Here is a 14,832-nt window from a genome sequence, read left to right on the forward strand (position 1 = left end):
ACCTGAACAACTGGCCCCCATAGTCTGCAGGTGTTGCTTACTACTCCTGTTGATCTTTAAATCACGGTCTTCAGCGAACCCTTACAGCAAACCAAATTATTCAAAAATAGGCCGGCGGTGGCGGTTTACCGAGTACCCCACTCACTCGCCCACCTCGACCAATACGACCTGATCACACCGACGTGGTGCTGGCGTACTCGATACAGGGCCCTACCAAAAGAACCTTCGGTTTACTGGAACATATGAGGGTTACCCGCAGGACACTTACTCTTTCCAGTAAAGGTGGGGTAGTTAGATAGTTCCTGAGTGACCAGCGAACTTCCCTTTAAAAATAAAAAATTACACAAATCACGTCAGAATGTACAAATAGCGTTTGTGACCACTTTACTCTAATGGTATTAGGTCAGATTACTAACTACTGCACACAATTACGTGCGGTCCAATCGTTCAGTACATAAGCACTACCTGTTATGTACTGAGAGATTTAATGGAATCGATGTTTCCGGCCGCGATTCCTTCAGCATGAGCTTATGGCCTATATGGGTTCTGCACCAACACCCCAGGCGTTGTGCCTCTTGTACCTTTATAGCGGACCTTTTAGTACCTTGTGACCTCCTGGTCTTGTTACCTTATGACCTCCTGGTCTTGTTACCTTATGACCCGCTATACTCTAATGCTCAAATATTATTTAACCAGGGATGCCTCCCTAGCCACCGTATATGTCACTTACACGTATGTCCCTTGACGAGTACCCGACTTTCCTTTTGGTTCAACCTCTAAGTTATATAAACTTATGTGATAAAAACACACTCACTCAACACATGTACACTTTTGTTTCTATATCTATTTCTGCGCAGAAATTTTTCTTCAGTCCAACTGTGTTACCAATTAGGAGCAGGATCTGTTAAACTAAATTTCAGATTTTTTTCCAAAAATAGATTTGCGTTATTTACCGCTGTGCGTTACTTATCGCCTTTGCGTTAATTATCGCTTTGCGCTAATTCACCTTTTTCGTGACTTTGAGCTACGTGGGCGTAACCGGACGCTACGTTGCGTAATGTACGCTGCGTGCGTCTGCCTTTGGATTGCGTACGCAAGTCTTTTGTTAGGGACACGTGTACGCAAAACAAAGATCCACCGTAACACAATTTCTATTTTTATCAATGTAGATGATCCCTGATCATCTACCGCACACCACACTGACTGCCTTGTCTCCCAGACAAGCCGTGTGTTGGTCTATACTTTAACTATTACCTCTACTATGAAATAACAGCAAATCTCTTTTAGCACTTTCTATCAACTATAAAAATTGGCAAACAGGAATAGTGATATACGAAATTTGAAAAAGAAATGCAGATATATATGTATGCGTGCGTGTATACGCAAGACAGAAGAGAAATAAAACAGTTTTAAAAAGACACAAGCGTTTTGTTCTTACTTCCGGTTCCCGGATTCCTTCAGCACTCTTTATCTAAGCGAAGCAGACGCTTATCCCGTCAGCACTGCGAGACAACCTCCCACCCTTTGCTGGGGGGATAATGTCTGCTGATCTACCTAGTGCAGATATGAGAAGGATAGGACGAGTCCCCAATTGACAATACTAAATTCCTTTGTCGTATAAACAACCCTTTGTGAAGTCTAAGAACACTGTACGCTGTTTGCTTAAGAAGTACCGTAAGGGTACGCTATTTGCGTAACGATCGCTCTGCCGTAGGCGAGACGCTCAAGCGTCACGTTCGCTCACGGCCCAGTGATCACAGGACACGTTATTGGTTATGACTAGAGTAATGATTCGCTATGGCGTAGCATACGCTCGAGACCACGAGGAGGTCACCAGCGGCGCAGACGCTCACAACGCTATACCTTAATGTTTAAACCTTATACCAATGAAATACACAGAATAACTTAATGTGAATACAGGGTGTAAGTGCAACCTTGTGTAACCTGACTAACTACAAAGCTGCTTGAGCGTCACCGACGCTCAAGTGAACACTTAACACTATAGAAAATACACAGATACTGGTTTAGGGTCCAAAGCCTATTAACTGTATTATATCTAATATACTTGTAAAAGGGGATAACAGTACAAATGATACACTACAATATAACAGAGACTTCCTAACCAAAATACAATACTATCTAATACAATTCAATACTAGTCTAGGGGAGATGTGAGAGAAACAAGAAAGAGGGAGAGAGAGAGAAGTGGAGAGAGATGAGAGAAATTGGCTCACAGTAAGACAATGATTACGGAGAGAAAACTTACGCACAAAGGGTATGATCGCATGCGCCTCGATATCCAGCTCCCGATTATCAGCAGACAACCGTTGATGAGAGAGTGCAGTTGGATATGGTCGGCCTGCCTATTTATGCCCCACACACAATGCAATCTCATAGTCCCTACAATCCCATTGTCCATTGGACGTCGGAATTCGGCCCTGTATCATAACAAAAGGTCATAGGGTGATTCATACAGGTGGGCTGTGACGATTTCAAACAGCTCAGGTGGGTGGGGAACTAGGTTTCCCGCCGCATACCTGAGTATGTGTAAATACTAGAAATGGACATAAACTTCTTATGTCCATAACTATTCGCACGAGCGATTAATACGCTCCAGACCAACACCGGAATATTGCTAATTAAATACTCTTCCGATGGGTACCAAACACTGCTATATGATTCCTGTTAGACCCTTCGTACCATACAAAGAGGGATTCCTCCGTTCAGGGACGTTCTATGTTAACTAAACTTTCAGAAACCATTAAAGGGATCATGATCTACAAACTACATTAATTATGAAAATATGTAACGAATGAGTCGCACGCTACGACTACATAAACTCTACCGTAAATACGCATACCGCGCCTGCGAGTGCACGCTATTGCGGGTATGCGCCTTCACGGGAGAGCGTACGCATGCGCAGCGCGGACCAGTGTGCGGTGCAAATATGGCAACGTGCATAGAGACATTTTTCTGACTTTGACACATCCTGGATGAGCTGCACTACCTGAGCCACTTGTGTGGGTTGTAGACTCCGTCTCATGCTACCACTAGAGTGAAAGCACCGCCAGCTTTCAAAAGTGACCAAAACATCAGCCAGAAAGCATAGGAGCTGAGAAGTAGTCTGTGGTCACCACCTGCAGAACAACTCCTTTATTGGGGGTGTCTTGCTAATTGCCTATAATTTCCACCTGTTGTCTATTCCATTTGCACAACAGCATGTGAAATTGATTTTCAATCAGTGTTGCTTCCTAAGTGGACAGTTTGATTTCACAGAAGTGTGATTGACTTAGAGTTACATTGTGTTGTTTAAGTGTTCCCTTTATTTTTTTGAGCAGTGTATATTACTTTACAATTGTTTAACAGGAAAATCTCATTATAATTATGAGTGCACAACAGACATACAGAGCTACTGCATGAGGCAAAATGAAAATCTGAACCTTTGTTAAAAGGGGTGAAGTAAAATATAAATTGAAATGGTTCATGTTATAACATTAATATATAAACAGTAGCTTTACCTTTACTATCTATATTACTCACTCTTGCATTGTCCCAATGCCTAAATCACCATCTGCAACATTTGTTTTTCCAAAATGTTTTAAAGATTCTGAAGCACATCAAATAAGTACATCCAACAATGCGATAAGACCTTGCCCAAGCCCAAATAAGAACTTTACCATTACTTACCTAAAGCATTTTGAAGTGTATTATTCCTTCACAAAGACTAACTTGTACTAGTGCAAATGATTTTATTCTCAACTCTTCATATAATCAACTTGGATGCATTGCATATTTCCTCTTGTGCTTTGCAAAGAGAACTAAAGGCCTATATTACAAAATATCAGGGACTGCCTGGGGCCGTGAAGAAGCCCTGGCACATTACTCTCTGCACGCGCGTGCATGATAAGGGGGCGTGACCATGGCTTATGGTACATGGCAACGACTGAAGAGGGGCCGCATCCACGGCTCACTGGGGAATGCCACGAGTCATGGGGGCCTGGCGTCACGGTACACCCCAATCTATCTGTATGCTGAGTGGCCGAGCAGAGTGCCGGGAGGCTGCGCTGCTCAGCCAGCCCACGTTCTCAGTGTGGACAAACCGACTCATTAGGCCATTGGCTCTTCTGGCACTGCAAACACCATCAATTTATAAACTCAAAATCACCGACTCCGATTGTAGTTTTCCCCTAACCAGACTTTCACCACTAAAATCTATTTTGAATATAGGGGAAAGACTGATTTTCTTTGTAAAGTGTTATCTTGCTGCTCCTCCACTCTGTCAGTGCCTATTTTTATGGCCTTTATTTTACTGAATTCAATATAAAATGCTTCTACTAGCATACTATACAAGGCCATAATGAACACTGCACCAACATAAATGTCTTCATTTGTTTCAAAATTTCATTCAGTGTATCCTCTCTGCTGTATGAAAAATCTGTGTCTTCCATAATTATCACCTCTCCCACTCCCAGTTACAGAACATTTTTCAGTCTTCATCAATCCATACACTGCTCTCCCTCAAACTAAACTTTCCTCAAGTTTCCAAACCTTTATACTCATAACTTCTGAAAACTCTTCATGGAAGCTTCTCATGTTGTTGTTGTTGTTGTTGTTATTATTATTATTATTATTATTATCATCTTTTATTTTTAAGGCACCATAAAGTGTACACAATATGAGACAGGGATAGAAACCATTTCACAGTTACACAATATCATAAGTACAATACACATAAGCATACCATAGCATAACTACACACCATAAGTAACAAACAAACACGGACATACTGGGTAGGATGGATAACAGGGTCAAGGGTAGGGCAACTTGCAGGCAAGAGTCACATGTGAGAGTTGATTGAATCCTTATTGATTCTGTACCTAATGTATGGTGTGCAGATAGAGTCAGAATTGCCGAAGAGAGATACATGTGCCACATATTGCATATTGTTATTATTGCCAAACTACAAGGGTAAAAAATTATCTGTGAGGCCAAGTGATCCAGTCAAATTGCAATATTTGTTTGAATGTTAGAGACTTGTTTGACCATAAAAAAGAGAAAATATATAAGTTTGGTGTGAAATGTGTAAAGGGATTATATTTGGTTACAGTAGCCTAGGAAAAGTCGGATGGCAGTTTGGTAACAACAACAGCAGCAATAATAAAAATAATAACATTAGTATCAAACTCCTTTTGTCTTCTAGACTGTAAGCTTACAAACATGACTCTATTACCTCTTTGTCTGTCTGTTAATATCCAGTCAGGTTGTATTACTATGTTTGTTCCTATTTGTAAAATACTACAGAATGAGTGTGCTGTAAAAAAACGAGATTTATGGTAAGAACTTACCGTTGTTAAATTTCTTTCTGCGAGGTACACTGGGCTCCACAGGGAATGACATTGGGGTGTAGAATAGGATCTTGATCCAAGGCACCAACAGGCTATTGACTATTCCCAGAATGCATAGCGCCGCCTCCTCTATAACCCCGCCTCCGTGCACAGGAGCTCAGTTTTTGGTAACCAGTCCAATGCAGTAGCAGGCAATAGAGACGACAACTGTTAGTAGCCACATACACCACATTCTCATGACAGGAGAAGGTGTAAGCGGCTAATGCTATACCAACCCAAAGAAGCTAAGTGCGTCAGGGTAGGCGCCCTGTGGAGCCCAGTGTACCTCGCAGAAAGAGATTTAACAAAGGTAAGTTCTTACCATAAATCTCGTTTTCTGCTGCGAGGTACACTGGGCCCCACAGGGAATGACATTGGGGATGTCCTAAAGCAGTTCCTTATGGGAGGGGACGCACTGTAGCGGGCACAAGAACCCGGCGTCCAAAGGAAGCATCATGGGAGGTGGAAGTGTTAAAGGCATAGAATCTTATGAACGTGTTCACTGAGGACCACGTAGCCGCCTTGCACAATTGTTCAAGGGTCGAACCACGGCGGGCCGCCCAAGAAGGTCCAACAGACCGAGTAGAATGGGCCTTAATGGTAGCAGGAGCTGGAAGGCCAGCATGTACATAAGCATGTGCAATCACCATTCTAATCCATCTGGCCAGGGTCTGCTTGTGAGCAGGCCAGCCACGTTTGTGAAAACCAAAGGGAAGGGAAGCAATTCTCTTCACATAGATACGGAGAGCCCGTACCACATCCAAAGACCGCTCTTTGGAAGACAAATCAGGAGAGGCAAAGGCCGGAACCACAATCTCCTGATTAAGGTGGAAAGAAGACACCACCTTAGGTAAATACCTGGGACGTGTGCTAAGAACCGCCCGATCATGGTGAAAAATCAGATATGGTGACCTACAAGACAAGGCACCCAAATCCGACACCCATTTAGCAGAGGCAATAGCCAGCAGAAACACTACCTTAAGAGAAAGCCACTTAAGGTCTGCAGATTCAAGAGGCTCAAATGGAGACCCTTGCAACGCCTCTAGAACCACTGACAAGTCCCAAGGAGCCACAGGCGGGACATAAGCAGGTTGAATCCGCAACACACCCTGAGTGAACGTATGCACATCAGGTAAGGTCGCAATTTTTCTCTGAAACCAAACCGACAAGGCAGAAATATGAAACATGATGGAGGCCAGACGAAGGCCCAAGTACAGGCCCTGTTGTAGAAAGGCCAAAAGTTTGGCCGTACTAAACTTGTAAGCGTCATAATTGTTAGAAGCGCACCAAGCAAAGTAAGAAAACCAGACCCTATGGTAAATCCGAGCAGAAGCCGGTTTCCGGGCCTTCAACATGGTTTGAATGACCGCCTCAGAAAATCCTTTGGCCCTCAAAACAGAAGCTTCAAGAGCCACGCCGTCAAAGCCAACCGGGCTAAATCCTGATATACACAAGAGCCCTGAACGAGGAGATCTGGGCACTGTGGAAGTAAAAGGGGACGCTCTATCAAGAGACCCTGAAGGTCTGAGAACCAATGTTGTCTGGGTCACGCAGAGCGATCAGAAGTAGGATTCCTCCTTCTTGCTTGAACTTCCTTATCACTCTGGGCAGTAGTGACACCAGAGGGAACACGTATGGCAGCTGAAAGTTCCATGGAATTGCCAGTGCGTCCACGAATGCTGCTTTAGGATCCCTTGTCCTTGCTCCAAAGACCGGAACCTTGTGATTGTGTCGAGACGCCATCAGGTCCACATCTGGAAGGCCCACCGAGGAGTTGAAACACTTCTGGATGGAGGCTCCACTCTCCGGCATGTACGTCCTGATGACTGAGAAAGTCCGCTTCCCGGTTAGGAACCCCGGAATAAATACTGCTGATATGGCTGGCAGATGGCGTTCCGTCCACTGAAGAATCCGTGATACTTCCCTAATTGCCATGCGGCTTCGAGTGCCGCCTTGATGATTGATGTACGCCACCGTGGTGGCGTTGTCTGACTGTACTTGAACAGGTCTGTGTTGTATTAAATGCTGGGCCAAGTTCAATGAGTTGAACACTGCGCGCAACTCCAGAATGTTTATAGGGAGGAGAGACTCCTCCTTGGTCCACCGACCCTGAAGGGAGTGTTGCTCCAACACCGCACCCCAACCTCTCAGACTGGCATCCGTCGTCAGAAGGACCCAGTTGGAGATCCAAAAGGGACGACCCCTGCTCAATCATTGGTCCTGAAGCCCCCAGCTCAGTGACAGATGGACCTCCGAAGACAAAGAGATCATTTGAGACCTGATCCGGGGAGGCAGGCCATCCCACTTGGCAGGAATCAGCTTCTGTAGAGGGCGGGAATGGAATTGAGCGTACTCCACCATGTCGAAAGCCAACACCATGAGACCTAGCACTTGCATCGCCGAATGTATCGACACTTGCGGACGAGATAGGAAGCATCGAATCCTGTCCTGAAGCTTCAGGACATTCTCCTGAGACAAGAATAACCGCTGGTTGTGAGTGTCCAACAACGCCCCCAGGTGCACCATGCTCTGAGCAGGGACCAGGTAAGATTTGTTCCAGTTGATGAGCCACCCATGGGCTTGCAGAAACTGGATAGTCAAATCCAGATGACGTAGGAGAATTTCTGGGGAATTTGCCAGGATCAACAAGTCATCCAGGTATGGTAGGATCCTGACCCCTTGACGGCGGAGTACAGCCCTCATCACTGCCATGACCTTGGTGAATACTCGCGGAGCCATGGTCAAACCAAAAGGTAACGCCCGAAACTGGTAATGGAGGTTGCCAACCGCAAACCTCAGGTATTGCTGATGAGACATTGCAATAGGAATATGCAGGTAAGCATCCTGTATGTCCAGGGAGACCATATAATCCCCAGGTTTCAAGGCCAGAACAATAGAGTGAAGAGTTTCCATACGAAACTTGGAGACACTCACAAATTTGTTCAAGGACTTGAGGTTGAGAATGGACCCATTTGGTTTCGGGACTAGGAACAGTGGTGAATAGTATTCCTTGCCTCTCTGAGCCAGAGGCACCTGTACTACCACTCCTGTGTCCAGGAGGGGCTGTACCACCGACTGAAGAGTTTTTGCCTTCACCTGATCCGAAGGGATGCCTGTCAGGCAAAATCAATGAGGGGGCTGGATATGGCATAACCTTGAGTGACGACTTCCTGTACCCAGGCATCGGAAGTGGTCTCCAACCATTCCTGGGTATACCCTAGGAGTCGGTCCCCCACCCTGGGATCCCCCAGAGGGAGGCCCGCCCCATCATGCGGCAGGCTTGTCAGTCTTGGAAACAGGCTGACGGGCAGCCCAGGCCCATTTGGCTTTGGGCTTAGTAGGTTTGGAAGTGCAAGCCTGTTTCGGGTACGCCTGACCCTTTGCTTTCCCTGAAGGATGAAAGTAGTGAAAGGAAGTACTTTTAGCCTTCGGTGCCGAAGGAGCGGTACTAGGCAGACATGCTGTTTTAGCAGAAGCTAAGTCAGCCACTATCTTGTTGAGGTCTTCTCCGAAAAGAATGTCTCCCTTAAAAGTGAGCACCTCCAGGGTTTTCTTAGAGTCCAGATCCACGGACCAGGACTGCAGCTAGAAAATCCGGCAAGCCAGTATGGACGTAGTAGAAGCCTTGGCCACCAGAATACCAGCATCAGAAGCCGCCTGCTTAATGTAATGAGAAGCTGTGACAATATACGATAGACATTGTCTAGCATGATCAGAAGCGTTGGAAGACATCTCGGCTTCCAAATCCTGAGCCCACGCTTCAATAGCCTCTGCAGCCCAAGTCGCTGCAATGGGCCGATGCACAGCACGCGTTAGAGTATAAATCGCCTTTACACAACCCCCCGCACGCTTATCTGTCGGTTCTTTCAGAGATGTGACGGTAGTTACAGGCAGAGCAGAGGATACCACCAGCCGCACCACCTGCGAATCCACTGGCGGGGGTGTCTCCCAATTTTTACATAGCTCCACCGCGAGGGGATAGCGAGCCAGCATCTTCCTGTGAGGCGTGAATTTCTTTCCTGGATTTTCCCAGGATTCCTGATGTATTTCAATTAAATGGTCAGAATGAGGTAAAACTTGTTTAACCACTTTCTGACGTTTAAACCTGTCCGGTTTCTTAGGGGCAGCATCCGGCTCTGGGTCATCAGTAATTTGAAGAATTAACCTGATAGCCTCCAACAAGTCAGGAACATCCACCTGTGAAACAGATTCCCCATCAGAAGAATCAGGATCAGAATCTGTGGGGTCAGTATATATGCCATCCTCATCAGACGATGTGTCTGGGACGTTGGTGGATTCTGGGACGTTGGAGGATTATGAGGAAGTAATAGCCCACTTAGAGGACCCTGTGGTCTTAGGCGGGTGAGGGTTAGATTTCTGTTTAGGCAGAGATTGGTTAAATTGCTGTAACTGAGAGGCCAGTTGATCTTCCCATGGCGGATTAACCGCAGGGACCATAAGCGGTTGTACCGGCACAGGAGGTCCCATAGGTGAGGCAAGTCTAGTTACTAGTGTACTCAATAATGTGGAAAAAGTAGCCCAAGGCGGGTCATTTTGAACTGGGGGCAAGGAACCCCCAGAACCAGAACCCTCAGCTGCTGTATTCTCCTCAACCGTGTCTGCAGCTTCACCACCACGCAATGTGGGATCAGCCCCAGCTCCATCACCCCTTGTAGCTGACACATCTGAAAGCTCAATGCGAGGCAACCCAGTACAATAACAGCAGCACAATACCTGACAAGAACCCCCTGTGTAGTGTATGTGCACAAACAGAGAATTCCAGTGGTATATGGTGACTAAAATTCACAGAGAAAAATACACAATAAGTATATCTGGTGAAACACCTATATTAGATAATAACCCTGATGCATATAGCCCCCTCAGGTTATAGAATATAGGGATAGCAATCTGAGTGAGATACACGAAATGGAGGTCACACAGCAGCTATATGCACACACATAGGGTCACAATAAACAGTGCAGAAATTCTGACATGCAATAAAACAGCACTGGACTAGCAATTCAGAGTAATACTAAGTATGGCTATACAGACAATAGATATAACAAAGCACAGTAAATACTGGATGTATATCACAGGGTACTTGTACTAAATAACACTGACTAAATGCACTCTTTCTTAACTAACACTGTCAACAGACATGTAGAATACTTAAGTGTCCTGTAAAAGGCACAGCGCTGACATACAGGCGGCTTTACAGAGGAGGATTTACCCAAACAGTCCCAGGATCAGCTCAGCTTGTCCTAATGGCACCCAAACGCTGACAGAGAGTGAGGGAGAGAGAGATATGCAGCTCCAGTGCAGGAACATTTACTCTAAATGGCGCCCTGGGGCTGGGGGAGGGGCTACAGGTCAAAGCCTTATCCCTCTGCTGGACTTCACCACCGGGTACTGTGGGCTGTATAATAAACGGTTTTTAATAAAACCGACCTGTGCCCTTGCCTTGGTGGTCTAGTGGGGTATACAGGGGAGGGGTCCTGGGGTGCACACCGGTAATGAGAGGTGCGACCCTGCGGAGACCTTTCAGTAGGACTGCATACAAAGAAAAAGGTTGCAGGTGCACAATTCAAACTGTATTTACATACACAATAGAAGGCCAGAGACCCCTTCTGCCTGGTGGTAGCACCCACGCCCACCTGTCCTATATATTGGTTTTAATTAGGTTCCTGACATTTCTTAGACTGCATGCAGAGCAAGGTGAGTCCTGCACAAATGTATATTGGATTATCAGATGGGGGTGCATTTCCGGGGTGTGGGTCCCCCTGGACTGTTGTGGCTGTTTTGCCTCAGGAGCAACACATATTAACACTTATTTTCATATTTACTTTCATCCCTATCGTGTGTTTTGTTTCAATGTAATTCATTTCCTACCTTCGCTTTTCACTACTTTACCTCTCACTACTTTATCTCCCCTTTCATTACCTCTCACTAATTTACCCCTGCTGTTTTCAGCAGCCTCTCTCACTAACCTATTTTCACTTCATCACTATATATTTTTTCACTTTTGTGTTGCCCTGGGGTCACTCAGCTGCTTCATTTTGGGGGGTCCCGCACCCTAGATTTGTACCCCCCAAAATGTTAGGGACTTGCCCGACTAATGAGGTCACCTGGACGCGGTGGGCAAGCCGTTACTTATGGCCATAACTATGCGAAGAACCTCGCTTAAAATGCAAAATTTTATTGCAATTATTATTATTAATAAATTGGTAATGTTTGAATTGTGCACCTGCAACCTTTTTCTTTGTATGCAGTCCTACTGAGAGGTCTCCGCAGGGTCGCACCTCTCATTACCGGTGTGCACCCCAGGACCCCTCCCCTGTATACCTAATGCTGTGTATTTACATACACAATAGAAGGCCAGAGACCCCTTCTGCCTGGTGGTAGCACCCACGCCCACCTGTCCTATATATTGGTTTTTATTAGGTTCCTGACATTTCTTAGACTGCATGCAGAGCAAGGTGAGTCCTGCACAAATGTATATTGGATTATCAGATGGGGGTGCATTTCCGGGGTGTGGGTCCCCCTGGACTGTTGTGGCTGTTTGGCCTCAGGAGCAACACATATTAACACTTATTTTCATATTTACTTTCATCCCTATCGTGTGGTTTGTTTCAATGTAATTCATTTCCTACCTTCACTTTTCACTACTTTACCTCTCACTACTTTATCTCCCCTTTCATTACCTCTCACTAATTTACCCCTGCTGTTTTCAGCAGCCTCTCTCACTAACCTATTTTCACTTTTTCACTATATATTTTTTCACTTTTGTGTTGCCCTGGGGTCACTCAGCTGCTTCATTTTGGGGGGTCCCGCACCCTAGATTTGTACCCCCCAAAATGTTAGGGACTTGCCCGACTAATGAGGTCACCTGGACGCGGTGGGCAAGCCGTTACTTATGGCCATAACTATGCGAAGAACCTCGCTTAAAATGCAAAATTTTATTGCAATTATTATTATTAATAAATTGGTAATGTTTGAATTGTGCACCTGCAACCTTTTTCTTTGTATGTGGTCTAGTGGGGTCCCTGTACTGCCACAGTGTCCATGCCAGCGCACACGGCCTGCCTCCCACCGGCCGCGCCGGATCGCGATTTTCCGCGGGTCCCACCTGGTGGACCCTCTTACCTCCTCCCTGTGTGCGGCCACGCGATCCAGGAGGGCAGCGGTGGTGTGTGTGACTGACAAAGAGAAACCGGAGCCTCCGCTGTAGGTACCCAGCAACCAGGGCGCGGGAGTGTACAGCGCCGCTGGGGGAGATGATGGAGCTGCAGCATGAGATGTCTGACTGACATCTAACACTTACAGTGCCTCTGCTGCAGCCCTTGAAGTCTTCATTTTTCACTTTGAAAAGCTCTTCTCAGGGCTGCTGGAGCAGCCCCCCTGTTGTATGCCTGCACTGCATGGCACCAACTACAAAACTGAGCTCCTGTGCACGGAGGTGGAGTTATAGAGGAGGCGGCGCTATGCATTCTGGGAACAGTCAAAGCTTTTAGCCTGTTGGTGCCTTGGATCAAGATCCTACTCTTCACCCCAATGTCATTCCCTGTGGAGCACAGTGTACCCCGCAGCAGAAAAAATGCTAACAAATAGTAATAAATACATTATTTAATACAGAAACAAATTGGCAAAATAATGTCGCTTGAATATGTGTCAAGACATTGGAAGTATGTTAGTCACTAAGAATCATACAACATGTTAATTTATGTTTATGCTTTGTATATATGATTTTTGGAAATATTATGTGTTTAGATTTCTGTACTCAATGAAAAACAATAAAAGAAAACACTTACAGTACAATAGGAAGCATGTAAACTCAAATCAAAGCATGTTTAGGTCTAAAATTTTTGTGTAAGCTTATATGCTCCCACCCAGGGGTTAAAGTGGTCCGGAATGGGGTGGAACTATGTTCCGTCACTTCTAATTGAAGGCGGAACCAGTTCCGCCTCCACCCGGCCTCCAGCAATTAAAGCATCATTACCCGGTTGCAGTGTAAAGTTAGCAGTGGCCTCCAGCTAATTCCAGCTTGCGAACCAGCTGTAGTACCAATCATAAGAAGGGGCAGCCTTTTCAAAATCTGGCATGAGCCAGTCACGGCTCGCGGACCGCCAGCCAATGAGAAGCTGCCAAGCAGCAGCTTCTCATTGGCTGGTCGTCCATGAGCCATCATTGGTGTGCAATCAGCACCATATTCAAACAGCGATCCCTTCTTTTGTATAGCAGTCAGTCCATGGCGGCTGCTGCCAACTTTGCACTGCAGCTGGAAACTGATGCTTTACCTCCGATTCAGGGGGTGAGATGGCGGGGGGGTTGAGAGAAGCAGGGGACCCGATGCTCCAGTCTCTCATGACACGGGGTAGGACGAGCGGGTTGAGAGGAGCAGGGGGTGAGATGGGGGGTGGGGTGAGAGGAGCAGGCGATGAGATTGGGGGTGAGAGGAGCAGGTGGTGAGATGGGGGGTAAAAGAAGAAGGAGGTGAGATGGAGGAGTGAGAGGAGCAGTGGGTGAGATATACTACTGCTATTGCGGACACAATGTGAGCATTTGGCCATGGTCAGAAGGTTTACAGCCAACTGGAAACCACCCCCGCATTTTCCTATGCTAACGTGTGGTCAGTATTAAGAGGTAATAAGGATAACGGAAAATTATCATAAATATTGAATTAATGCAAAAATAAACTTTTATTTAAAATGTGCAGCTACCTTTGATCCAGGATATCCAGGCATGCCACCCTTTCCATGTAATCCAGGCTCTCCCTGTTAAATGGGGAGAATCAGAATTCTACAAATAAACTACTGTGATTGATGTTGTTATTTATGGAAAGTATACTCACAGGTCTCCCAGACTTTCCCATTAGTCCAGTACTTCCCTTGTCTCCTTTTGCTCCCTAAATTTTAAAAGAACAAGATACAATTTCTCTAGCTTTAATTAGCAATGAACAGTAAATTAACAGAACATGTTACTCTAAATATACACCATTGGAAATAACATGCTGCACATACTGTAAGGAGATCAGAGTAGAGTTACCCTCGCCTGGGGTAGATAGGCACCTCCTAATACAAAACAACTAGGAAAACAGCACACCTGTCCAGGGTTTTTGTGTAATCTAGCTGTTGCTAATTTTATTGTGCAGTACATAAAACAAAATATAACAATAAATCCTAGCCCATCTGGACACTAACTGAACATAATAGATTCCCTCTCTCAGAGTAGTAGGACCTAATGCCCATACCACAAACATAGGCATATGCACAGTGCTTACAGTCAGCAAATCAAAGTGTCTCACAATAAGCTTGCTGCTTGTTTCCCCAGGTAGTGTGACAAGCCCTGACACAGCTTTTATCAGCCTCTTACAGGTGCAGGCACTAAATTAGCCTGCTCGCTGGCTAAAGGCCTAAAGACCCAAAACATATCTCCCGTTTATCACTGTACC

General features: G+C 45.6%; 1 protein-coding gene across 1 annotated transcript in view; it reads right to left on the bottom strand.

The window, feature by feature from the left end:
• Positions 1 to 14,832, bottom strand: part of COL21A1 (collagen type XXI alpha 1 chain) — a 472,866-nt gene that overhangs the window by 161,303 nt on the left and 296,731 nt on the right. The window contains exons 15-16 of the mRNA XM_063916728.1: positions 14,233 to 14,286; positions 14,102 to 14,155 (exon numbers count right to left, since the gene is read on the bottom strand). Of these exons, the coding sequence (XP_063772798.1) occupies positions 14,102 to 14,155; positions 14,233 to 14,286 (108 nt within the window). The remainder of the gene's footprint in view (positions 1 to 14,101; positions 14,156 to 14,232; positions 14,287 to 14,832) is intronic.

The sequence above is a fragment of the Pseudophryne corroboree genome, chromosome 4 (assembly GCF_028390025.1).
Source record: "Pseudophryne corroboree isolate aPseCor3 chromosome 4, aPseCor3.hap2, whole genome shotgun sequence".
NCBI lineage: Eukaryota > Metazoa > Chordata > Amphibia > Anura > Myobatrachidae > Pseudophryne > Pseudophryne corroboree.